This window comes from Eriocheir sinensis, chromosome 5, assembly GCF_024679095.1.
Source record: "Eriocheir sinensis breed Jianghai 21 chromosome 5, ASM2467909v1, whole genome shotgun sequence".
NCBI classification, from domain to species: Eukaryota; Metazoa; Arthropoda; class Malacostraca; order Decapoda; family Varunidae; genus Eriocheir; species Eriocheir sinensis.
Genome location: NC_066513.1, coordinates 19,378,671 through 19,404,301, shown reverse-complemented (window position 1 = coordinate 19,404,301; position 25,631 = coordinate 19,378,671). Strand labels below are relative to the sequence as shown.

Sequence of the window (25,631 nt, the reverse complement as noted above, 5' to 3'; positions counted from 1 at the left end):
TACATTCTTAAATACAAGACTCATTTGTTGGTCAGTACTGTTAGACGCTTTCGCCTCTCACTTGAACTGTTTTCAAAGGCCAAAAAGGAGATGAATCGGGCTCTTATGATTGGTATTTTATAAGCTTAACTCATGGTGCAGAAAAGGGGTCAGACTACCACCAGTCATAAAACAACCCCTGAAAATTCGCATAACTAAAGCCTTATCAAATATGTGTGCTTGAGCACCGAAATGTTTAAGAATACAACCCTATAGGTTGCGTGCACAAATCATCAAGGTCAAGCTCTCGGGACCGAGTTGGAGGCAAAACAAATCGGGCTTCTTTGTTTGACCTGTTCCGCGTTGGTGCCGCAAGACAGACTTTCTGTTTCTGTCGAAATGCCATCCACCCCCATGGTAACTGATAGGTCTCGAACCCACGCCCTAGCACCCCGCTGAAGCGCAAGGCAGAGACTCTACCACGGGACCACGGGAGCCCCCTTAAAAAAAAAATAATAATAATAATAAATAAATAAAAAAAATGTTAAAGGCCGTTGTTGATGATGAGTGTTAACACCAGAGTGTGGATATAATATGAGGTGGCGAAATGTGTAGCCTACTATCAGGAAAGTGTATGTTGAGGTGACCCCGCGGTAATTGATAAAGATTTGATTGAGCATTTCATCAAAAAAAAAAAAAAAAAAAACGATAAGGGATCCGGTGTTTGTCATCCCAACCACCAAGTATTTAGAATGGGTACAGTGGTTGCGTAAAGGTTTAAAAGAGGGTGTGGCGTGTCAAGGGTTGTTTTCCCACAGATTTGTGTTAGTGCTCTTGGTGTTCACATTGGTATGCTTGTAAAGCGACGTCCTGGAACGGTGGAAAGTACTGACCTGTAGGTGTAGGTGTAGAATACAATTAGGAAGGAAAAAGAAAGGACTAAGAGAAAATGGTTCACCTGCGAAATTAAAAGTTATAGGAGAAGAAGGATGTCTGACGTGTTGATTTAATTAGTCTTTTTAGACTTCCATAAAGTTAAGCGAGTGCTAGGCTCTTAAGAAAAGATGAGGAAAATGAAGATTGTGAGGAAGATGCAGGTATCTATTCTCGTAAGGTTTAAGGTTTGTTGTACAGGGAAAATATCATCTTTGGTGCCCTTCTAATTTGGCTTTTTGCATGGAGGGGAGACTATCACTGTTACATTTTTAAAGTAAAGTCCAACAAGCTCTTGCGTAGTGATAGTATTACATCTTTATTTTCTTATGAGAAGTTCCTATAATAAGGTCCAACATTATGTTTGCTTCATTTGCTGTTTCAAATGAGAGAGAGAGAGAGAGAGAGAGAGAGAGAGAGAGAGAGAGAGAGAGAGAGAGAGAGAGAGAGAGAGAGAGAGAGAGAGAGAGAGAGAGAGAGAGAGAGAGAGAGAGAGAGATTTTCAATAAACAAAAGAAATATGACTTCCTATAGTTTTTTTTTTTTTTACCAGTGAGAGAAAATGTAGTTTGAGCAGACACCATCATGGCATTTAATGGGACAGTTTTGTCAAGTTTCTTCCACTTATATCCTGACAGACTACAAATAGGTAAATACAAATAGGTAAAGACACCGGGGTATTGATCCTCTCAGGGGTTCTGTGGCCCTATCGGGCTAGCAGTCACACCAACTCCTGATCTGGGTTGGTTGGGGTGGGACCTTGTTCCCTTTCCTATAAAAATAACTAAAAAGAAAATAAGTTGAGGTTCTGCTGGGAAGCCCAACCCATCGGTGGTCTCACTCAGTGCATGCAAATCAGGTGAGCTTGCTGCTATGACAGGTGCAGAGCAAAGCCTATGGTATACCCCTGCATCACGAAGGGAGAAAGGTCCCCTAGTCCCTTTTTGTTTTGGGTGCGACCGAGGTGGTGCAGACGTGGCACCCCCTCAATGAGGAAGCAAAAAAATCAATGTCCTTTTAAACATTGTATATTTGATGTTCTACCACATTCACTACTCATGGTTTCACCCAGTGACAAAATAGACATACACATGGTTAGGGAGACCACATTTCACAGAGTTAAGAAGCAGCATTTGCACAGTTAATAAACCACAGCATGGTCCCAGCTGAGAAGGGATGGTCCAGTCACGCATTTTTCAGTCCAAGTCCCAGCCTGCTGTCACGTTGAAGCTAATTCATTCTCCGCTTTAGTACTCATGATGCAGTGTATGTTTGTTCAGATTAACACTGTTTTATATGTTACCTTTGTGTGCTTAACTCTCTGAAACATTGTTTAGGCTGGAATACGTGTTACATTTGCAAACTGGAGTAGCTACTGCAAGTACCTTTGAATTCTCATCTTTCAGATTTTGTTTGCCACTGTGCTTTAGTTGGTATTAAAGAACAATGTGTAGTTCAATAGTTAATTTGATGCATCATACAAAAAGGTACCTTTCTTTTTCATTCATAATAAAGACAAATGCTTCTGAATCGGTTGCACAAAATCAAGAAATTCCTGTTTTACACAATATATACCTAATAGAGACAAATGTTTTGCAATCAGTTGCACAAAATCAAGAAATTTCTGTTTTACACAAAACATGAACAGGACAGCTACAGGCATAATGCCATGTTTGATTTATGTTTTGTATCTTATACCTTATGTTAATATCATCTTTAGCTAAACTGTAAAACACATTACAAGATATACTCTTGTGCCTCTAAGCACAGAAAACTCAGCAAGTACACCTTAAAACACTTCAAAGTAAAAGCCAGTAGTATACTATACAACTCTGCAATTTGTGACTCCTGTTAATCTTTATAAATATACTCTTAATAGATTAATAGAGAACAGGAGGCGTGTTACTCCCTCCACCCCTTATACTAAACTTGTTTTCCAGCAGGTAGAAAAAGGATTATTGTAAGAAAGAAGGGAACAGCTTAAGAATATATGAAATGACTCAAAAGTAGCTGCCTAAGTGTTATACAGTGCCTCAGTGTCTCATAAAACCTGGTCTTGCCACCTCACAGACAAATCATTCTAGGAGAGTGAGGTATCAGTGGTGTTGGCTGTTTTAGAGGTGGGATTGCTTTACCGTTGGTCACCAGAGTGAGCACAAAGAATAAGTGTTCCCAATTTGTCACAAATCCAGATACAATGAAGCCACTATTCTTGCCACCACAGCAATAGCTGCTTGAACACTTCACTAAGAGCACTTTTGCAAAAGAAAAAAACTCAAGACCCATTACTTTTATGTATAGCTATCTCATGTGAATGATAATGAAGAAAAGGCACCTTCCATTTTTCTTGAATGTTAGATCTTTTTTATTTTGCAAATATGAAGAGGCATTTGTCACTGCAGTTTTTCTGTGTGTATAGTGAGTGTAAGAATATCTGGCTGGTGTGGCAGACATTGTGAATTCTACTTCATCAAACATATTCATTCTAAGCCCTTGGTGACTTTAGACTCATTGATAGTACAGTTACCCATGAAGTGATCAAGCCCTGCACCTCCTCATGCTTTGCTATGGCTGCCCACCAAGAGTGGTTTGGAGTCCAGTGTGTTACAGATGGGCAATCATAACACGGCGAGAAAATGGTGCAGAGCTCTAAGATATTTTTTAGGCAACTTCAAAACAATGTGGAAAATATAGAAAACTAGGGATTATATAAAATTGCAAGCCATATAGGTTTATAGTTGTGCTTATAATGACCATTATAATGCCCATGGTTGAAGGACCTCACTAAATATATATATATTTTTTTTTATATTAGTTACTATATTTTGCTATAAATTATATATGTATGAAATTATGTATGAGTGTCTTTTTTTTTTTTTTTTTGGTACTTTAAAATATATACCATTGCATGAGTTTTCTTCTAAGTGTGATGGTGCGAGTATGTTGAGGGTGGAAAGGAAGACAGTGCCGGAAGGATGTAGGGTGATCAGGGGTGGGTCAGTCACTAGACGGAATGTGTTGTGTGTGTGAGGGAGGCTATGTATGTATAAGGGAGGGTGAATGGAGGTAGGTGTGGCAGACAGGAAGATGCATCAAGGGGATGCAAGGTAGGGGGCAATGGGCCTTGTGTTAGGATGGGTAAATGTGATGAGAGTGTGTTAGGAAGCAAGTGTTGTGTAATATCAGGGTGTTTGCTTGTTGTGTATAGGAGGGTGTTTAGTAAGGTGTGTGGCAAATACTGTGTAGAAAAGCATTTGTTTGTACTGCACAAAGGGTGCACGAAAAGTGTATAAGGGAGTGAGTTGGATTGTGTGTAAGGAAAGGTGTAAAGAAATCTATGATGGATTTTGTGTGTTAGGAAAATTAATGGTAGGCCATGGCTCAGTAAGGATGTCCTGGTCAATGTGATGTGTTGAAAAGTGAAAATAAGTGGCCCTTGAAGACCATAAGTTTAAGGGGTAATGAAATGGAGACATTTAGGCATGAAGTGGGCTCCAAGAGGAATCAGTGCATGGAGGAAGGAGGGCGGGAGAGGGAGAGGGACGGAGGGAGGAGCATCATGCATCGTAAACACTGAGTATGACTGAATTGATGACTTTTAAGGCCTGAGGCCAGGCTTCCTCTGCTACAGGGCTCCAGGCAGACCCCAGGTTGTCCCTCAGGAACTTGACCAGCACAGGGGCCAGCAGCTGTGAGGCAAAGCAATAATGTTAAGTGCTGCACTGACTCAAGAGTTGGAACTGTATACTGTAGATGAAATAAGCAAAATGGAGAATTAACTGCTGGACACTAATAAAATGTTATGATGATGTCAATAAGAAAATGCAGAAGGGATAGTAAACAAGGAGACTGATCATTTATTACCATGTAGATAAAGAAAAATATTATTCAGTGCTGGACAAACTGGCAAAATGTTATGGCTGTGTAGACAGGAAGAAGCAAAGCTGATATTGAACAAGGGAAAGATTGTCGGACATGTGTATCACTGTGGGTAGAATAAACACCTCCAGTTCTTGGTTGACTGACATTTTGTAAGATGTCTATATTATGTCTGTTATAAGCAGTAAAATTACTAAAATTTGTCTTTGAATGGACAGACACAGAATATTATTGATATTTCCATATGGCCAACACATAAAATACAACATGTGATAATTTTGACGCAGAAGGCATGACATCTGTGTAGAACTACTATAAAAACTTAGTGGTTTAATTGCACTTGAAGGCATAATGACAATATTCATTAGTGCTATTTTTATAAGATTAGGAGAAATTAGAAGAGGATCACAAGGAGAAAAGTTGGGAAAAGAAACAACAAAAACTTTGAAAACGAATATAAAAAAAAGAATGAGGAAGAGGAAGATATCTATAGCGGTGAAAAAAAAGTGTAACCAAAAAGGACGAAGAACTGGATCAACAGAACTCGAAGAAGAACAGGTCTCGCCCTTACCTGAAAATCATGGTACGGAATGCCTCTCTCTTTGTGGTTGGCGGCTATGTTCTTGAGTAACTCCACCAGGACAGACACGTCATCCAGGTTGTCGACCAAGGAGGAGATTGCCATTAACACCTGCCGGAAGGTGAAAACTATTACAGGTGTTTATGGGAGAGTTAGAGGAAGCTGTGCTGAGGTAGATGAGAGGCAAAGAGGAACCTGGAAGAGGGAAAGTGGGAGATGATGGGAAGAGAAAAGAGGAAAGGTGTGTGTGTGTGTGTGTGTGTGTGTGTGTGTTAATAGTATAGAGGAAGCAGGTGATGGATAGGGAAGGGTAAGTGGAGGATTAATTGGAAGAAGAAGAAAAAAGGAGAATATTAAGAAAAAATGAAGAAGAAAAAGAAGAAAAAAAGAAAAGAAGAAAAAGGAAGAAGATACAAGAAAAAGAAGAAAAATAAATGATGATGGTGAAGAGAGAGAGAGAGAGAGAGAGAGAGAGAGAGAGAGAGAGAGAGAGAGAGAGAGAGAGAGAGAGAGAGAGAGAGAGAGAGAGAGATGGAAGTTAAAGGTAGGGAACTTGAAAGGATAGAAGAAAAAAAAAGGTGGAGGAAAACAAGGGACTAAAACAAGACGGATAGAGGGGAAGCAAGAATAATGAGGAAGGAAAACTGCAAATGACAGGGAGGAAATGAGAGAGCCGCGGGGATACGAAAGATAATGCTAGGGAGAGATGAGAAACTTAGAACATAAAATTAATATACGATGTTTTGAGCACCGAGCTGAGGAAATGCCAAGAAATAATTGTAACAGCAGCGTCAGTAGTAGTGGTAGTAGTAGTAGTAGTAGTAGTAGTAGTAATGGGGATAGGGAAACCTTCTCTTGGCTTAAAAAAAAGTTGTTAGTGTTAGTTAGTGTGTGTGTGTGTATTAGTATGGGCGTAAGTCAGCCATATGAATAAAATTTTCTAACAAGGCGCATTTATGACTCTCTCTCTCTCTCTCTCTCTCTCTCTCTCTCTCTCTCTCTCACACACACACACACACACACACCGTGGTTCCGTGGGCCACCAAGCGCTTGTTGTTCCTCAGCTCTGCCTTGCTCTTGCCGGCGAACCCTTTGAAGCGCGTCTGAAGCTCCGGCTCGGCCTCGAACATGCTGGGGAAGGAAGAAGGAGGGGGGGACATAATCACATAGAAGCACCTTGTTGATGAAGCATTAAAACATCTACACGGCGCCATGAAGGGGGTTACCAAGCCTCTTAAACATTTCGGTGTCCAAGCACACACACTCGACAAGGCTTTCGTAGGGGTTTGGGGCATTTCCTGGGGTAGTTTCGTGACCCTGGTGGTAGTCTCACGATTCCTCTCTACCATGAACGTGAAGAAAACACTCATTAGAACCCGATTAATCTCCTGATCGACCTTTGAAAAGAGTTGGTGTGAGAGTGGAAGCGTCTGAGATTACCGACCTTAGTCTCCCCTCGTTACTCTTTTAGCCCCTCGTCCCTTTTTCATTGCAAACTCCAACCTTTGAAAGTAGGATGGTTGGATGGAGGGAAGTGCAGTAATGGGTAATATGGGAGGCACTCTATAGATGACATTAGCAGGACGGAGTACACTAAGAGCCGATTTCACAGTCCAGCACAGTGTCTTCGTAACAGCCCGAACCAAACTATAGAATCACATACAATCCAAAATGGGGAGGTCTTCGATGCCACACTAATTATAGCCTTTTCCATTTAGCGTAACCCGTTTGTGGGTCATGATCTGTAGAGTCCCTTGATAGATAGAGTCCCGACAGCCCAAGATTTGGACGCCATTATTGGCCCTGTGTTTTCGCCGCTTTCAAACACCAGCACACGGTCTCGCGGCGAAGCAGACAGGGCCAATAATGGCGTCCAAATCTTTGGTTGTCGGGACTCTATGAGGGACTCTACAGATCATGACCCACAAACGGGTTACGCTAAATGGAAAAGGCTATAAATACACAAGACTTTTCCTGTTTAGTTTCATCAAATTTGTGAACTTAATATAAACACTAGACACTAGTATACAAGGAAACTTCGAAGGCTCTGGTATTGGTTTGGGAGCTTACTAACTCATCATGGGGAACTGTGAGACTGGCCCTAACACCGGACAGAGATGGGGAACGTTGTGAGACTGTGGATGATGAAATGAGCAGGAGGGAAGCTTAGAAGGGAGGGATGGAGGGAAGGGGTGTAAGGCTAGACAAGGTAGGAAAGGAGGAGTAGGAGGGAGGGAGGAAAGAGATGTAAGGCTAGCACATGGAGAGAAGGAGGGAGAGAGGAAGGGATGTAAGGCTAGCACAGGGAGGGAAGGAGTGAGGGCGAGAGGGAGGGAGGAAAGGAGTGTAGGGTGAGAGAGAGGGAGAAGGAATATAACGCTTGCACAGGGAGGGAAGGAGTGAGGGCGAGAGGGAGGAGGAGGAGGGCGAGTGGGCGGGAGGAAAGGAGTGTCGGGTGAGAGAGAGGGAGAGAAGGAACATAAGGCTAGCACAGGGAGGGAAGGAGTGAGGGCGAGAGGGAGGGAGGAAAGGAGTGTAGGGTGAGAGAGAGGGAGAAGGAATATAACGCTTGCACAGGGAGGGAAGGAGTGAGGGCGAGAGGGAGGGAGGAAAGGAGTGTAGGGTGAGAGAGAGGGAGAAGGAATATAACGCTTGCACAGGGAGGGAAGGAGTGAGGGCGAGAGGGAGGGAGGAAAGGAGTGTAGGGTGAGAGAGAGGGAGAGAAAGAACATAAGGCTAGCACAGGGAGGGAAGGAGTGAGGGCGAGAGGGAGGGAGGAAAGGAGTGTAGGGTGAGAGAGAGGGAGAGAAGGAACATAAGGCTAGCACAGGGAGGGAAGGAGTGAGGGCGAGAGGGAGGGAGGAAAGGAGTGTAGGGTGAGAGAGGGAGAGAAGGAACATAAGGCTAGCACAGGGAGGGAAGGAGTGAGGGCGAGAGGGAGGGAGGAAAGGAGTGTAGGGTGAGAGAGAGGGAGAAGGAATATAACGCTTGCACAGGGAGGGCGAGAGGGAGGGAGGAAAGGAGTGTAGGGTGAGAGAGAGGGAGAGAAGGAATATAAGGCTAGCACAGGGAGGGCGAGAGGGAGGGAGGAAAGGAGTGTACGGTGAGAGAGAGAGAGAGAGAGAGAGAGAGAGAGAGAGAGAGAGAGAGAGAGAGAGAGAGAATACAAGGCTAGCACAGGGAGGGAGGGAGAGAGGGAGGGAACAGAGGGGCGGTAAGAGGGCACAGCGAACACAGACATGTACAAATATACATTCATCGCCATGTAACCTAAGAGTAAGCACTTGACTGGGCCGCGCTGGATTCTTTTCCTCCATTACATCAAGTCTTGCATAGATAAACCACCACTGCCTCGTTTTATGGCCTTCCTGAATTCCGTGGTGCGTAGATCAAGGAGGTAAGAAGGAAAGAAAATACATAGGTGCTCGATATTGTGTTCTTTCTCCTTTTTCACACTCTGTACTGCCTGGGGGTTGGGATGGCATGCTCCTCCCTTCTCCTTTGTTGTTTACTTGCAACAATAAACTATCAATCAATCAATCATCTTTTTTAGCAAGGGAGGCATCTCAAGGGCAATGAACATAATCAGCAACGAAAATGCTTGCAAAATGCTGCTCTGGCTAACGATAAAAGGAACGAGAAGCCAAAAGAAAGGTCAATATTGATATGTGATATTGGGGAGGCGGTGGCTGAACAGATAGCGAGACGGCCCCGCGTTCAGGAGGACGCGAGTTCAATCCCCGACCGGTGCTACCAAGCAGGGATTTTTCAGCCGCCGCCGAGTGGCTTAAAACTGCCCACATGCTGTCCAGAAGACCACCTATCAACCCGGACTCTGGATTCTAGGATTAAAGATGAGCTCCGGGAGGGCAGCATGAGCCAATGCAAGATGGCGCCACTATAAACACTCGCCTGCGCCAGAACGGGCTGGGCCGACCATCAGGCCCCACCGGGAAGAAGCCTTGGACCGACCATCAGGCCCCACCGGGAAGAAGCCTTGGACCGACCATCAGGATCCACCGGGAAGAAGCCTACCGGCGCAATAGGCCAAGACGTAAAAAAAAAAAAAAAAAAAAAAATGTGTAGAGTACGAGGAAAAAATATGACCACTTTTTTTTATGATTTTCCTTCCTTCCTCGTCTGGTGCGTAGATCAAGGAAAGAAAGAGAGAAAGAAAGAAAAAAAGAGGAAGATATAAAACTGTAACTACCGTCATCCGTGTCCCTCCCCCCTTTGCCGAAGACGTAGTGCAGATAAGTTAGCCTGCTCGCCCTTCCTTCCGTTCTCCCTTCCTCTCCCTCGCATCCCATTCTTCATCTCTCCCCTTCGCCCCATCATTCATCTCGCACAGAACGAAGTGTAGGAGAAGAGACGGCTAACAGAGAGAGAGAGAGAGAAGGGAAGTGCGTATGTAGCCTCCACTTCCTTCGTTTTTCTTCCTTGTGTCGTGGTGTTACAGACGGAAGAGGAAAACACGACTCGCTTGATCTATTTTTTTCCTCCTCGCTCGTGATTTACAGCATGAAATTCGTTCTTTCCTTCGTTGTGCTCGCGCGGAGGAAACTGTTATCTGTGTTTTTTCTTTTTTTCCTTCCTCCTGATGTGCGACGTAGAATTATTCGAGGAGGAGGAGGAGGAGAGTGACACCAGGAAGAGATATTGGGGGTAACTTTTCGCTTTTTTACCCTGATATTTTCTTCCCATACCCAAACACTTTAACTCATCTCTTTTCATATGCTTACACTTTTTTTTTTCTATATATTATTCGAGGAGGAGGAGGAGGAAGAGAAGAGTGACATCCGTGGGAGCTGCTGGGGGTATCTTTTTTTATGCCTGATAATATGTCCTTACCAGTTTACTTTTAGCCTATCTTTATCATGCGTTGTTTGCACTCATTTTCTGTAAGTCATTTGTTCGTGTTCGTGTTTCGTGGGTTTACTTTCTCTTAATCCGAATCACCAGTGTTTATCTGACCGTCAACTTCACTAAGACTTATGAACCAACAGAGAAAGAATACAATATCCGTTCGGTCATATCCACTTTGCCTAATGAATAATATCAGTACCTAATGAGCCTGATATACATATTGAACCTAATGTAACCCAATGAACAAAATATGAATGTCCGGTCACTGAGTCTTTGAACCAATCGAAAAAGACTTCAATATCTGCTCGGTCAAATTTTCTGAGCCTAATGAACAATATACTTAATGAAACTAATATACCTAATGAACAATATATGAATCGCTCCGTTCGGCCAACTCCACTGACACTCGTAGTAGCAAACGTTTGGGGCTCCTGTCACGAACGTTTTTCAAGGCCAGAGAGGAGATACGTCGGGTTGTCATAAGTGTTTTCCCGTTCTCATCGCGGAAGCCTTGCAAAACTACCTCCAGGGTCGTGAAACCACCCATGCAAACCCCGACAATTTCCCCGAGAGCCTTTTGAAATAGATGGATTAAGCCTTCGAAGAGTTTGATAATATGGAATTGAGGAGTCTTATGAACTAATAGAGAAGGAATACAATAACGTAGAACTGCTGCCATCTTGTCTTCTTAATGATGGTCAATACTTATTACCTAATGCATGATGTCGAGGGAGGAGTCATAAAACACCTGAATTATTAAAGGAAATATGAATTGATTTTAAATGTTAAACTATGCATAATACACACACACACACACACACACACACACACACACACACACACACACGCACGCACGTTTCCATTTATCATTTTTGCTCCTCCTCTTCTACTTCTACTACCGTTCCCTTCTATCACCTCTTTCTCCTTTTCCTACCAGCACATTCCACAATTCCCACGCCCATCTCCCCCTCCCCATATCCACTATCCCTACTCCCCTTCATACCCAAACACCCACTTTCCCTTCACCCTCTCCCTACACCTTCTTTCCCTCGTCTCCCTCTCCCCCACACCCGCTTTTTCTCCTCCCTCTTCCCCTCACTGACTATCCCTCTTCCTTCTCTCCCCTCACTTAATTTTCCTTCACCCTCTCTCCCCCACACCTTATTTTCCTGCACCCCCTCTAACCAACACCCTCTTCTTCCTCCCTTGCCACACCCACTTTCCCTCCTCCCCACACTCATTCTCCCTCCTCCACCCCCTCCCCCCACTTCCCCTACATCCTCTCACCCACGAACACTCACGCAAGGAAGAAATTCACGCCATGGGTCTTGATGTCCGGGCGCACCAGGTCCCACGTGCGAACCATGGCAGTGCGGTGGCGTAGAGTTAGTCCGGTGGTCTTATCAGGCACGTCAGCTGCTGGGCCCAGGTCCCCCTCCTCCGCCAGCGTCACGGCGCCCACCTGCAGGAAACATGGTGGTAGTAGTAGGTGAAGGTGGTGGCGATGATGGTGAAAGAGGTTGTTGTTATGTATGCGTCTGGAGGAGGAAAAATATGGAAGAGTGGGAGATATAGAGATAAAACAGAGATGAAAGGGAATGGGAAGAAATAAAACCGTGGGAAGGAAAAACTAGATCAAGGTATTAAGGAACATGGTTGTGATAGAAGAGGTTGTTCCTATCATTATCGTTTTGTTGGTGTTATTATTTTCATTAGGATTTGTTATTTACCGTTTTTTGTTACATGTTTATTTGCTTAGATTTGTTGATTAATTTATTATTATTATCATTATTAGGAGGAGGAAGGGGAGCGTTGATACTAACAACAATAAGAGGAAGAGGAGGAATAGGAGGAGTAGAAGGAGGAGGAAAGACAGGAAGAGGAAAGGAAGTAATAGTAATAGAAGTAGCATTAGGAGGAAGAGAAGGAAGAACAGAATAAATGGTAACATGAGTATCAGTAATAGTAGTAGTAGTAGTAGTAGTAGTAGTAGTAGTAGTAGTAGTAGTAGTAGTAGTAGTAGGAGGAGGAGTAGGAAAAGAAGGAGACAGGAAGACAAAAGCAGGGAAGTGTTTATAGTAGTTGTAACAAAAGGAGGAAGAAGAGGAGTAAGAGGATGAGTGGCGACATGTATAGTACTTGTGGTAGCTGCATCGTTATCATCATCATCATCAACAACCTCAATTATACTAAAGCACAAAGAAGTAATTACACCCCTACTCCCCGTCCCCCTCCACCCTCCACCACCACCTCCCTTAACCACTAAGTATCGGACATCAATACTTGGCGGCCACAGAAGAAAAATTAGATGATTCACTTTTCTTGATACGCAAATGACCTGCAAATACGGCGAGATAATTACACCTGTCGGCCTTTTCATGTAATTACCAATGAGCGGGCAGGTAATTTCCCTTCTCTATCCTCAGGTAACTTCCTTCCTCATCTCCTCTGTCTTCTCACACTTTTTTCTTCTCTCGGTTTTTTTTTTCCATCCTTTTCCTGCTTCCTTTTTCTCACTATCCCTCCTTACCTACATTTTTTTCTCGGATTTTATGCCTGTCTACACTTTTCGCTTTCCTTCATAATTTTTTACACTCCCTTATACCTCTCCTTCACTCTCCACAATTTCTCCTTATCCTCTTTTCTTGCCAATATCCTTCATCATTCTACTTCCTCATGTTACTCTAGTTTATTATACCTTACCACTTTCACAGTTGCCATGCTCTTTCTCCTCCTCCTCCTCTTCCTTCTCATATATTCTTTCATCATCCTACCTCCACATACCATTAATTTTTTTCCTTTTCCACGTCCCTTCACTACCATCCCCATTTTCCTCCTCCTCTTCCTATTTTCCTTATTCATCCTACTATCTCATATATTTCTTCTTTTTTTAACTTTTGTCTTCATTACCATTCTCCTCCTCCTCCTCCTTCTCCTCTTCCTATTTTCCTCATTCATCCTACCATCTCATATATTTATTCTTTTTTAACTTTCGTCTTAATTACCATCCTCCTCCTCCTCCTCCCTGATAAAAGTAATCAATATAATCTTATTTGGGCGGGATGGCACCTCGGGGGAACACAATGGCACTCGTAACTTTCCTCAGGAACAAGACACATTCGTCACTACCTGCATGTCCGTCTGTCTCCCTGGTCTTATCGCCCACCTCACTCGCTGGACATACCTGGCCTGGCCCACTAATTATATAGCTGCCTGTCTTGCATATTCCTACCTGGCTGCTACTGTTCTTGTATTCTTGTTGCCCCTCTTATACCCATGGTCTAAATTGTTTGGTTTAGGTATTTTGCTTTGAAAGAGAAGATCGAGGAAGCAGAAGGGAGAGGAGATGATCTAAGGAAGTGTGTTTGCGGGGTTCAATGAAAAGTAAGAGTCGAGGCATAGACTTCAACTAGTTTGACGAAAAAATCTCTTCAGTCTGGCGCGCTATTTTCTGGGCGTAAGGGTATGGCGACTTTCACTGACCACTGCAACACACTCAAACACACTCTTCGTTCTAACCAGGAATGAAACACAGGACGAAATCTTCAAAGTTTAGTGCATACAAAAGCAGGGGGAAGTGTGTCTCTAGGATTTGTCGAGGTTCAAAGTATGCATAATAAATAGCACCATGTGCACTTTGAAAAACGTTGTGTAAAAAAAAATAATTTGCGTAACTTTTTAACGTAAAAATGAATGACGTAATGAATGATAAAGTAAGGAGGACATTTAGAGTTTAGTTAATTATGAAACAAGAAATGTAGTTAGTACATTTAAAATTAGTGCTTCAGCCAGTGTCCTTCTCGCGTCCTTAGGCACGCCTTAGGCACGCAGTCAACCTGAGCACTTACCCTCTGTAAATCTGCCTCTGTTTACTCTCTTACTACTCTCCTCTGCGCCCTTCCCCACCATCACCCTGTCCAGAGGACCCCACAAGAAGACACAGGAGGACGATACAAGACAAGACAGAAGGCAGGCAGTGGATCGAGTGGAGTAGCGCTGTGGTCGAGGTCCCTGATCCGAGGCTGGAGACAGGCCAGCGGGTCCGGCCCAGCCATTCTCCCAATGGCCCATTATGGCGTCCCCTTCAATGGGACTGGACTGGGAGGTTCGCAGGTGCAGGGAGGGGACAGCAGAGGAGGTTCACTTCCCTGCCATGCAGACACCCCAGGCACAGGGCCTGGCTTCCTCAGACCCGAGCTGGAGGGCCTGGCTGTAGGGGACCCAGGGCAACAGGGGGCACACCTGCCACAACACCATCTTGCAACACATCAGCAGGTCCTCAACTCAGCACTCAGCTAATTTCTCCGCTGAAGCGGTGAAGACTGAGTGGGAAACAGGAAGGAAAGCAGCAAGAGACAGGCCGGAAAGCAGCAAGGGCAGAGGAGTGAGGAAGAGGGAACGGCGAGGGCAGGAACGTAGTAGTCCAGGAAAAGGACCACGCCCATAGAACAGGGATAAAAGGCTAAAGATGCCAGATAGGGACGATTCGTGATAGCCAATAGGATGCTGCAAATTTGCTGGCCGATAAGTGACATCAATAAGTTGCAAAAGTATTGAGAAATGAATATTTTGCTTTTGTTGATTTTGTGTTTATAAAAATGAATGTATTTCACTCTGCAGAGTTTTCAATTAAGTAAATTTATTTGATTAGATAAAAATTGATACGTAAAAATAAAGAAAAAAAAAAAAAAAAGTAAATTAAAAAAAAAAAAAAATAATAAATTACGTTAAATAAAATATAAGATTCTGAAATTATTATGATTGAAAAAATATTTATGCTAATTTTGTGCTGGTGATGTTTGTGCATCTAGCGTAAAATCTACAAGCCAAAGAACGTTTAATAATCTTTAATTAACAATTAATATTAATTAATCAGGCTGCGATTTTGACACTTTTATTTAAATTTTACTTGTGCCTTTTTTTGTGCTCATATATGTTTTTTTCTGGTACCGTTTTAGTTTAAATCGCTAATATTTAAATTTTGACTGAGGGTTTGTTTGTGTCTTGGCTGGTGATTTGAGTGAGTACAGTATATAAAAATCGGTTTTATGAAGGACCTGACGAGATAGATATGTGACAGGTAGATAGATAGGTAGAGTAAATAAAATAAATAAAAGAGTAAAATAAAACGTTACCTGTGTTCCGGGACTCAGCCATCCCCACACTACACTCAGCACAGCTCCCATGATGCCTCACTCACGCCGACTCTTCCTCCTGAAAGAAAAAATGATAATGAAATAACTTGTGTAAATGACCAGCAGGACAGAGCAATGCACATGTTAAGCCACACGTAGCGACTAGAAGTAAATCCATGCACCTTCCTTGCTATTAATATTGATAAGAAACAGGATGAGGCAAAACACACACACACACACACACACACACACACACACACACACACACACAGGAGTGCACACGTAGCGCTCCAAAACCTCGACACTGCAAGGCCCAAGGAGACAGACTCAGTGCCCCGTCAGCGCCTCCAGATAACGCTTAATCAGAGATACAGTAAATGCGCTTCGCTTGGTCATTGGAATTTAGACGCACTACTGCAACCCGTCGTCGACTTCGTCTTCCTCCTCTGCTATCATCATTGCTACTGATATTAACAGAGAAAACAATGATCAGGTGAAGTGAACCACCACAGAATGATACACTATGGGCCATATTCTTAAACATTTCGGCGCCCAAGTACACACATTTGACAGAGCTTTCGTAGGAGTTTTGTGCATTTGCAGAGGTCGTTTTATGACTCTTTTGGCAGTTTGATCATTCTTTTCTGCCATGAATCTACAAAACAGTCATTAAAGCGTGATGGATCTCCTTTCCGGCCTTTGGAAGTAGTTGACGTGAGAGGCGGGACCGTCTAGGAATACCAACTATAATCTTTTCATGATAACTTCAATATTAAATTACTTAATTACTTAAATTATACTTTTCTTCTGATTGTAATGGTATTAAATACTATTAAATTCTGACACCAAAAAAATAACTGAGGGTGAGGGCGGTTGTTCCATTTTGTACTAACGAAATGGGTTTGTCCTTAGGTTCTTTGTCACGAACCCATCCGAGGGAGTGATGGTGCTGGGGAATCAAAGTATAAATATGGATGAAGGTGTCCTATAAACAATTCGTAGTACATCAGAATAATAAACGACCCTATACCATACAACTATGCACTCTTACTGTCTCCTCTCACCTGCGCGCACACACACACACACACACACACACACACACACACACACACACACACACACACACACTGTATCTTCTCCAATAATCCACTTCCTCTTTTTGCAATACTCTTGATTAAAAAGTTAGTTAGTTGATTGAATATTAGAAAATTCATAAGTTAGTTAGTTGATTAAAACGTGTCCGAAAGAGCAGTGTGGAGAAGAAGGAAGAGATTATAAAAGCCTCGATGGATATTATTAAAGATTTGCGTTGGGGTGAAGAAAAGTACCTAAAGGAGTATTCTAGTGTGTCAAGGGAGATATATGAGAGGGCTTAAGGGAGTGATGTGGGATGAAAGAGGAGGAGGGAGGGTCTTAGGGAGTGGGTGGGAATGAGAAGAAAGTATGCCAGTGCTTAAAAAGATGAATGAAAAAATAACACACCACACACACACACACACACACACAGAGGAGTGGGTGTGGTGAGGGGTCAAATATTTCACCGGATTATTCTCCATCAGGGCCTTAGAAAGATGACTTGCCTAAATTAAATCCACTTCAGATGGATGTTTTTGCTTATGAGTAAATGTGTGTGTGTGTGTGTGTGTGTGTGTGTGTGTGTGTGTGTGTGTGTGTGTGTGTGTGTGTGTGTGTGTGTGTGTGTGTGTGTGTGTGTGCTTTTTCCTTTGATTTTTGTTGTTTTCTCATGACTTCATATGACTTTTATTCCTCCACTCAAGGACTTATAGGAGCGGTGTGAGGATGGAGGAAGAATATGAGAAATGGAGGAAAGGAAAGAGGTTTTCATAGATTTACAAAGATATTCAATGACAGATCTATGAGGTTTGACGTGGTTTTGACACCCAGGTACTTAGCACACTGAACTCTTGTAAGTTTAACGTCACGCATTTCATAACCGAACCTCTTATTTTTTTGTACCAGTTTGAAGAACCTGGCACTTATATTATTAATAAGTACTTATCCGTCCTGCGAAGCACAAGCGGTTCATCAAAGACGGGTTAGAACACGCTAGAAAGATGATCCGGGAATCGTTGCGTTTCCACACACACACACACACACACACACACACACACACACACACACACACACACACACACACACACAGCAGAACGCAGCAGGGAAGCACAAAAATGTTTAAGCACAGCTACAGAAACAGGAACAAGCAGAGTTCAGGACGTCTGGGCGGTGGTGCAAGTGAAGACCTGATCGGGTTACCTGGCGTTGACCTGAGGTATCGCAGAGGCGGAAAGTTGGTGTTTTCTCTGTGAAGGTGGGAACCCGACTGAGAGAAAGTAAGAACCCGACTGAGAGAGAAGTCTGGGGATGAATGGAAAAGGAAAGGATTACATATACTGAGAGAGGAAATAAGGGATTAGTCTGGAAATGAAGGAAGGAAAAAAGATAAGCTAAGGGAGTGGTCTGAGGATGAAAAAAGAGGCATTAAGGGATTGGTGCTAATGAAGGGAAGTGGGAATTACGATAAGAGAGGAAATAAAGGATTAGTCTGGAAATGAAGGAAGAGAAAAAGATAAGCTAAGGGAGTGGTCTGAGGATGAAAAAAGAGAGGGATCAAGGGAGTAACGCTAATGAAGGGAAGTGGGAATTACGATAAGAGAGGAAATAAGGGATTAGTCTGGAAATGAGGGAAGGAAAAATGATAGGCTAAGGGAGTGGTCTGAGGATGAAAAAAGAGAGGGATTAAGGGAGTTACGCTAATGAAGGGAAGTGGGAATTACGATAAGAGAGGAAATAAGGGATTAGTCTGGGAAAAAAAGGGGAGGAAAAGGTTAAAGGAGATAAGGATAAGTGAAGGGAGTGGCCTAAGGAAGAAAAAGGAGAGGGGTTAAGGAAGTGGCGTAAGCGGGGTGTGCATTCTGTGTAATCCGCCTTGCTCGCTATCTGTCCGCTATCTGGTGTATTAGGCTGATAGTCGAACACCTCCACGCCTCGCCCCTGACACACCTGCTTCACCTGGCGCACTGATTAGCATACCTTAGGGATACGCGCGCACACACCTTTTTTTTCTTTTTTCTTTTCCTCATCTTTTTTTTTTTCTTCTTCTTCTTTCGTATATCGCTTTGAGTCGCTTCCTTTCTGTTGCATAATCACCCACTTTGCGTTTCAATTGCGTAACTCTCTCTCTCTCTCTCTCTCTCTCTCTCTCTCTCTCTCTCTCTCTCTCTCTCTCTATCTATCTATCTATCTATCTATCTCGTCTCCTCGCTGGCCTATCCGTGACGTGAGCGCGTGACCGAGCATTGCTAACGTTCCCTAATCAGTTAATGCCAGGTATTCACGTCACACCTGCATTCTAACGAGCGAAAGTTACCTGCCGTTTTTCATCACCTTTCATTCTCTGCTCCGAAACAAACCCACGCTTCGATAATCGCTCAAGACAACTATCAGGGTAATAAAAAAAAGTGGCAAAGGAGGGGAAGGTAAAGGAAGATAAAAAGTAAAGGAACGTAAAAGAGTAAAAGAAATGGAAAGGAGAGAAAATGAAGACGTAGAAAGTAAGAAAGAAAGAGAGAGGGAAGGAAGTAGGGAGAGGTAAAGGAAGGTGAAAGGTAAAGGAACGTAAAAGAGTAAAGGAAATGGAAAGGGATGGAAATATAAGTGACTGAGAGAGAGAAAACCAAAGACGTAGGAGGTAAGAAATAAAAAGAGGGAGGAAAATAGGAAGAGGTAAAGGAAGGTGAAAGGTAAATGAACGTAAAAAAAAAGAGTAAAGGGAATGGGAAGGGATGGAAATGTAAGTGACTGTGAGAGAAAAATAAAGACGTAGGAGGTAAGAAATAAAAAGAGGGAGGAAAGTAGGAAGAGGTAAAGGAAGGTGAAAGGTAAATGAACGTAAAAAAAAAGAGTAAAGGGAATGGAAAGGGATGAAAATGTAAGTGACTGTGAGAGAAAAATAAAGACGTAGGAGATAAGAAAGAAAAAGAGAGGGAGAGAAGAAGGAAGAGGTAAAGGAAGTTAAAAGAGAGTAAAGAAAATGGAAAGGGATGAAAATGTAAGTGACTGAGAGAAAAATAAAGACGTAGGAGATAAGAAAGAATGAGAGAGGGAATTCCTTGATATTAATGCGTATAGTTATGACCACCGTTCCGTTTTCTCTTCACGGCATAGCGAAAACTATACCGATTCTCATTACCTCTCACCCTCTGTACTGAAATAAGCCATACTTCTTTAATCACTCAAGACATGCCAATTTTTAACAGAGATAAGTACAGGTATGTCCATCTCGTTTTCTCTTCACGGCGTAGCGAAAACTGCCTCCCATTTCATCCTTACTTCGATAATCGCTCTAGACATGCCATGCCTTGATAATAATGCGTATGGGTATGACCATCCCATTTTCTTTTCGTGGCAGAGCTTCATTGCACCGTCTGAATCAATGCTGTGGGCCGCCCTTGCCAGCCTGTAATCGTGTGTATGTTCTTTTCCTATCGGGTAATGGGAGTGTCGGGACGAGAGGTAATGCACGAGTAATCAGAAATCGATAACTAATAGCCAGGAGAGTCGTGACAGGAAATGAATCTATCAGGGGGATGAGAAAAAGTGGCAAGGGAGAGAGCGGTAAGGGAAGGTAAAAGAGAGGAAAGGAAATGGAAAGGGGAGGAGAGAAGAAAATAAAGATGTTGGAGGTAGGCAAGAGAGAGAAAAATAAAGACGTAGGAAGCAAGAAAAGAAAAGAGAGGGAGGGAGGAAGGGAGGGAGAGGTAAAGGAAGGTAACAGGTAAATGAACGTAAAAGAGAGTAAAGGAAATGGAAAGGGATGAAAATGTAAGTGACTGTGAGAGAAAAATAAAGACGTAGGAGATGAGAAAGAATGAGAGAGGGAATTCCTTGATATTATTGCGTATAGGTATGACCACTGTTTCGTTTTCTCTTCACGGAACACAGGGAATGCTAAGGAATATTAATTGATAAAAAAAATGCGCCTAGTGGAGGAAAAAATATAAAAAGTAGGAGATACATATCAAGAGAGGAAAGGAGGAAAGGGAATGGGAAGAGATACAAGCACCTGTGTCTGGAGGAAGGGGAGGGAAATTCAAATAACTGATTGGAAAAAAAATGTAACTCAGAGGGGAGTGAAAATAAGGGAACTATAGTCTGTTCAGAGCATGAAGTCGTTTCAAGGTGTGGTAGCTTCCTGAATTCCCATGAGTGCGTGATTAGCACCGTCTCCCTACCTACCCACCCACAACCCACCTGCTTATCTCTTTCTCTCTCCCTCTCTACCCGGGGGAGGGACCTAAGGGGACACGCCGACCACCACCACCACCACCAAAACGTGGCAACATGGGAAAAAATCGCTGCCATATGTCATAGAATTTATACAAATCGTTGTTATAATCCTAAACATCGACACTCATTGTACTATGTAGCTTCCTTTACTATATACAGAATATATAAAATATCACTTTCAAATAGCACATGGATGGGAAATAAGAGAGAGACGCATGTACGAAGGTTGATTTGGCAACATGGCTAGAGGTAAACGACGATACCAGCTCCACCCTGAACCGACTTCATGCTCTGAACAGACTATAAAAAGAAAAGGAAGGGGAAAGAGGAGGAAAGGGAGGAGAGGAAGCAGATTAAGAGGAAGAGGAGGAGAGAAAGCAGATTAGGAAGAGGAGGAGAGAAACAGATTAGGAAGAGGAGGAGAGAAAACAGATTAGGAAGAGGAGGAGGGAAAGCAGATTAGGAAGAGGAGGAGAGAAACAGATTAGGAAAAGGAGGAAAGAAAGCAGATTAGGAAGAGGAGGAGAGAAAACAGATTAGGAAGAGGAGGAAAAAAAGCAGATTAGGAAGAGAAGGAGAGAAAGCAGATTAGGAAGAGGAGGAGGGAAAGCAGATTAGGAAAATATATAAGACGACGAGAAAAGTGCGAGACGACGAAAAAGGAGAGAAAGCAAATGAAAAAAGGAATAAGGAAACGAGGAAGAGGGCGAAAATGACGAAAGAGGAAAGTAAACAAATGAAAAGAGGAGTAGGAAGACGAGGAGGAAGAGGACGACGAAGACACTGAAACTGGAGAAAAAAAAGCAGATGAAAAGAGGAAGGAGAAGACGACGAGGAGGACGACGAAAATGACAAAAGCTTATTGTGTCGAATTAAGGTGTGTTTAGATAATCAAGCAATTTACGAGCAAACAAACACAGTGTTGCCAACCCCTGCATGTGTGTGTGTGTGTGTGTGTGTGTGTGTGTGTGTGTGTGTGTGTGTGTGTGTGTGTGTGTATTTCGTAGTTGCCTCGATTAAATGTATCTCTTATGTAGGACACGTGAAGGAGGAGGAGGAAGAGGAGGAGGAGGAGGAGGAGGAAGAGGAGGAGGAGGAGAAAGAAGGAGGAGGAGGAGTGGTCGTAAAGTGGTTGATTAATTTAATTCACTCTAATAAGACACAGAAGAAGAAAGGAGGACGAGGAGGAGGAGGAGGAGGAGGGGTCGAAGGTGGTTGCGTGCATAGCCAAACAAGCAGCATTCAAGTCAGGACGAATAAACCATAAACCATAACAATAATTAGGTTTTATTAAATAATTATCGAACTCCACTCCCTTGTACCCCCGTCAACCAAGAGGAAGAGGCATTAAGACCCTGATTTCCTCTTGTATTCTCTGTTTCATTAGTGCGACGAAGTGGTGGGCGTTCTACCTGTTACATTTGATTTTTTTGGTGATTTTTATTTTATTTACTTATTTATTATTATTTTTTTTTTTGGCAACTCGTAAGGAAAAGAGGAATTAAGGTTGTGATTCCCTCCTCTACATTTTTTTCTTTCTTTATTCATCAAAATCATCCTTAAATAGTTGATGTTGCGGTTTGATGTAGATGATATAGATGTTTGATTTGCGGTTCCCTTTTTCTTTAATTCATTTTTTACTCTATTTTTTGTGCCCATCGCTTAAGAGGAAATAGAAGATTCTGATTCGCTTTCGTCTTCATTTCCGGTTTTTCTTTCATAAATTTTGTCCGTCCGTTACCTAGGAGCAAGAAGGGTTTTACTTTGCTTTTCTTTTCTTAATTTCTTTCATTTGTTTTAATTTTCTAATCTGCTTTTCGTTCTCGTTAAGAAAAATAAAATGGACCGTTCTGATTCGCGTCTCTTCGTATATTTCGTTGATTTTTAGACGTTTTTAAATCCCGTTAAGTAAAAGAAAGAGGAAAGGCTCTGACATGTTTCTCTCTTTTTTTTATCATTTATTTTCAGTCTTTCTTTAACTCGTCAACTAAAATATAACGGGAGGTTCTTATTTCCTTTCCCCTTCCTTTCTTTCGTTTATTTTCACTCCCTTCTATTGCATCTTTTATGACCTACTCTGACATTCTTTTCTCTTCGTTTCTTTCTTTTCTTTCAGGCGTATTTCAATCGATTTTTTATGCCCTGGTCTAACATTCTTTTCTCTTCGTTTCTTGCGTTTATTTTTGCTCGCTTTCTAATTCATCTTTTACATCTTCTGACATTCCTCTCTCATCGTCCCTCCTTCAGCATGACCCAAGGAAAAGACGTTCGTATCGCTTTAAGGGACATTGCGATACATTCTGACCATTTCAAAGCCCAGATAAATAATTAATACAGATTTTCCCATACGTAAACTACCTAGCTACAAGTATTTTTTTTCAGTCGTCTTCTAATCCGTCTTTTCCGCTCTCTTCTGATATTCTTTTCCCCTCGCTCCTCCATCAGTATAACTCAGAGGAAGGACGTTCTTACAAGTATTTTTTTTCAGTCGTCTTCTAATCCGTCTTTTCCGCTCTCTTCTGACATTCTTTCCTCCTCGCTCCTCCATCAGTATAACTCAGAGGAAGGACGTTCTTACAAGTATATTTTTCAGTCGTCTTCTAATCCGTCTTTTACGCCCTCTTCTGACATTCTTTTCCACTCGTTCCTTCTCTAGCATGACCCAAAGAAAGGACCTTCTTACAAGTATTTTTTTTCAGTCGTCTTCTAATCCGTCTTTTACGCCCTCTTCTGACATTCTTTCCTCCTCGCTCCTCCATCAGTATAACCCAGGGGAAGGACGTTCGTGCCAGAGCAGAGACGCCAGCCAGCAGAGCCATAAACTGATTTGGCTTTTTTATGGCCTCTCATCCCCTTATCTTTAATTTATGGCAGCCTGACCACCAGTACTTTCTCCTTCGTCTCTTTTTCTGACTCTTTTTCTCCAGTTCGTTTCGCAGGTAGGTACAGTGCTATCTAAAAGCGTTAAAAGGTAGAGTTAGATCGTCAAATTCACAGTTAAGTTAGGCGGGTTTTTTTTTTTTCGTATTTTTTTTTTTGTGTATTCTTTATATATATATATATATATATATATATATATATATATATATATATATATATATATATATATATATATATATATATATATTTTTTTTTTTGTCTGGTTCTCTCGGCAATAGGGAATGTTGTTTTTCTTCTTTTTATTATCTCTCTCTCTCTCTCTCTCTCTCTCTCTCTCTCTCTCTCTCTCTCTCTCACACACACACACACACACAATTTCACGGACGCTAACAAAGACATATACATCCATCTTCCTTGCACTAATTCTATTTTATTTTCTCATCTTTATTTGCGTTCCTTCCTGTTGTTGTAAGGAGATTTTTTTTTATTTGTGTATTTTGTCTCTCCATCTAAATTACTTGCCTTTTTTTCTGTATTTTGTATCCCAATTTGTCTCCTCCACCCACTCCTTCCTTCCATTACCTTTTTGTATCTCCTCTCCTTCCCTCGTCCCTTCCCCTTTTCCTCTTTCTCTCCCCTATGTTTATATTCTCAATGCATCTCTTCCTTTCCTCGTCTCTTCCTTTTCTTCTCTTTCCATCCCTCCTTTTTATCCTCAATGCCTCTCTTACTTCCCTCGTCCCTTCCCTTTTCTTCTCTATCCATCCCTCTTGTTTATCCTCAGTGCCTCTCTTACTTCCCTCGTCCCTTCCCTTTCCCTTATTTCTCTCCCATTTTCTTCTTTCCCTCGTCTCTTCCTTTCCCTCTCTTTCCCTTCCTCTTCTCTATCCTCACTGTATTTACTTTTTCCTCTATTCCTCTATGCGTAACGGCCCCCCTACTCCCCCCCCCCCCCCCCGTGACAGCAAAAAGCGTGAACAAGAGCCCACAAATCGCCGACAGGAAGTCACACCTGCTTGTTTTGGGCCTCAGGTAAATAACATAATGAGGGAAAAAAGATAAACAACACGAAGAAAATAATGTGTGACGTGAATCTGTTTAATGGTTGTCACTTGTCAGGAGGAGGAGGAGGAGGAGGACATAAAAAAGAGGGAAAGGCTTCAAGGAGGAAAATATAAAAATGATGATGATGAAAAAGAAGAAGAAAAAGAAGTAGTAGCAGTAGTAGTAGTAGTAGTAGTAGAAGAAGAAAAAGAAGAAGAAGAAGGAGAAGGAAGACAAGAAAAAAGAACAAGAAGAAAAGGAGGAAGATGAGGAAAAGGAAAAAAAAAAGGAGTAGGAAGAGTATACACCGGAGGAGGAAAAGAAGAACAAAAGGGAAGAAAAAGAAGTAGTAGTATAGAAGAAGAAGAAGAAGAAAAAGAAGAAGAAGAAGGAAGACAAGAAAAAGAACAAGATGAAAAGGAGGAAGAGGAAGAAAAAAAGAAAATGAGTAGGAAGAGTTTACACCGGAGGAGAAAAAGAAGAACAAAAGGGAAGAAAAAGAAGTAGTAGTAGTAGTAGAAGAAGAAGAAGAAGAAGAAGAAGGAGGAAGTGGAGGAAGAGGAAGAAAAAAAAAGAAAATGAGTAGGAAGAGTTTACACCGGAGGAGAAAAAGAAGAACAAAAGGGAAGAAAAAGAAGTAGTAGTAGTAGAAGAAGAAGAAGAAGAAGAAGGAGGAAGTGGAGGAAGAGGAAGAAAAAAAGAAAATGAATAGGAAGAGTATACACCGGAGGAGGAAAAGAAGAACAAAAGGGAAGAAAAAGAAGTAGTAGAAGAAGAAGAAGAAGAAGAAGAAGAAGGAGGAAGTGGAGGAAGAGGAAGAAAAAAAAAGAAAAGGAGTAGGAAGAGTAGACACAGGAGGAGGAAAAGAAGAACAAAAGGGAAGAAAAAGAAGTAGTAGAAGAAGAAGAAGAAGAAGAAGAAGGAGGAAGTGGAGGAAGAGGAAGAAAAAAAAGAAAAGAAGTAGGAAGAGTAGACACAGGAGGAGGAAAAGAAGAACAAAAGGGAAGAAAAAGAAGTAGTAGTAGTAG

The 25,631-nt window shown here is 42.2% G+C and overlaps 1 protein-coding gene across 4 annotated transcripts in view; it reads right to left on the bottom strand.

Annotated features, from left to right (window-relative positions):
- Positions 1 to 1,924: 1,924 nt before the first annotated feature.
- Positions 1,925 to 25,631, bottom strand: part of LOC126984857 (globin-like) — a 60,163-nt gene continuing 36,456 nt past the window's right edge. For all 4 annotated transcript variants that reach the window (XM_050839123.1, XM_050839101.1, XM_050839112.1 and 1 more), the window contains 5 exons: positions 15,373 to 15,451; positions 11,539 to 11,699; positions 6,397 to 6,502; positions 5,363 to 5,482; positions 1,925 to 4,601 (listed from right to left, as the gene is read on the bottom strand). In XM_050839123.1, the coding sequence (XP_050695080.1) occupies positions 4,470 to 4,601; positions 5,363 to 5,482; positions 6,397 to 6,502; positions 11,539 to 11,699; positions 15,373 to 15,423 (570 nt within the window). In that variant the 5' untranslated portion in view covers positions 15,424 to 15,451 and the 3' untranslated portion in view covers positions 1,925 to 4,469. The remainder of the gene's footprint in view (positions 4,602 to 5,362; positions 5,483 to 6,396; positions 6,503 to 11,538; positions 11,700 to 15,372; positions 15,452 to 25,631) is intronic.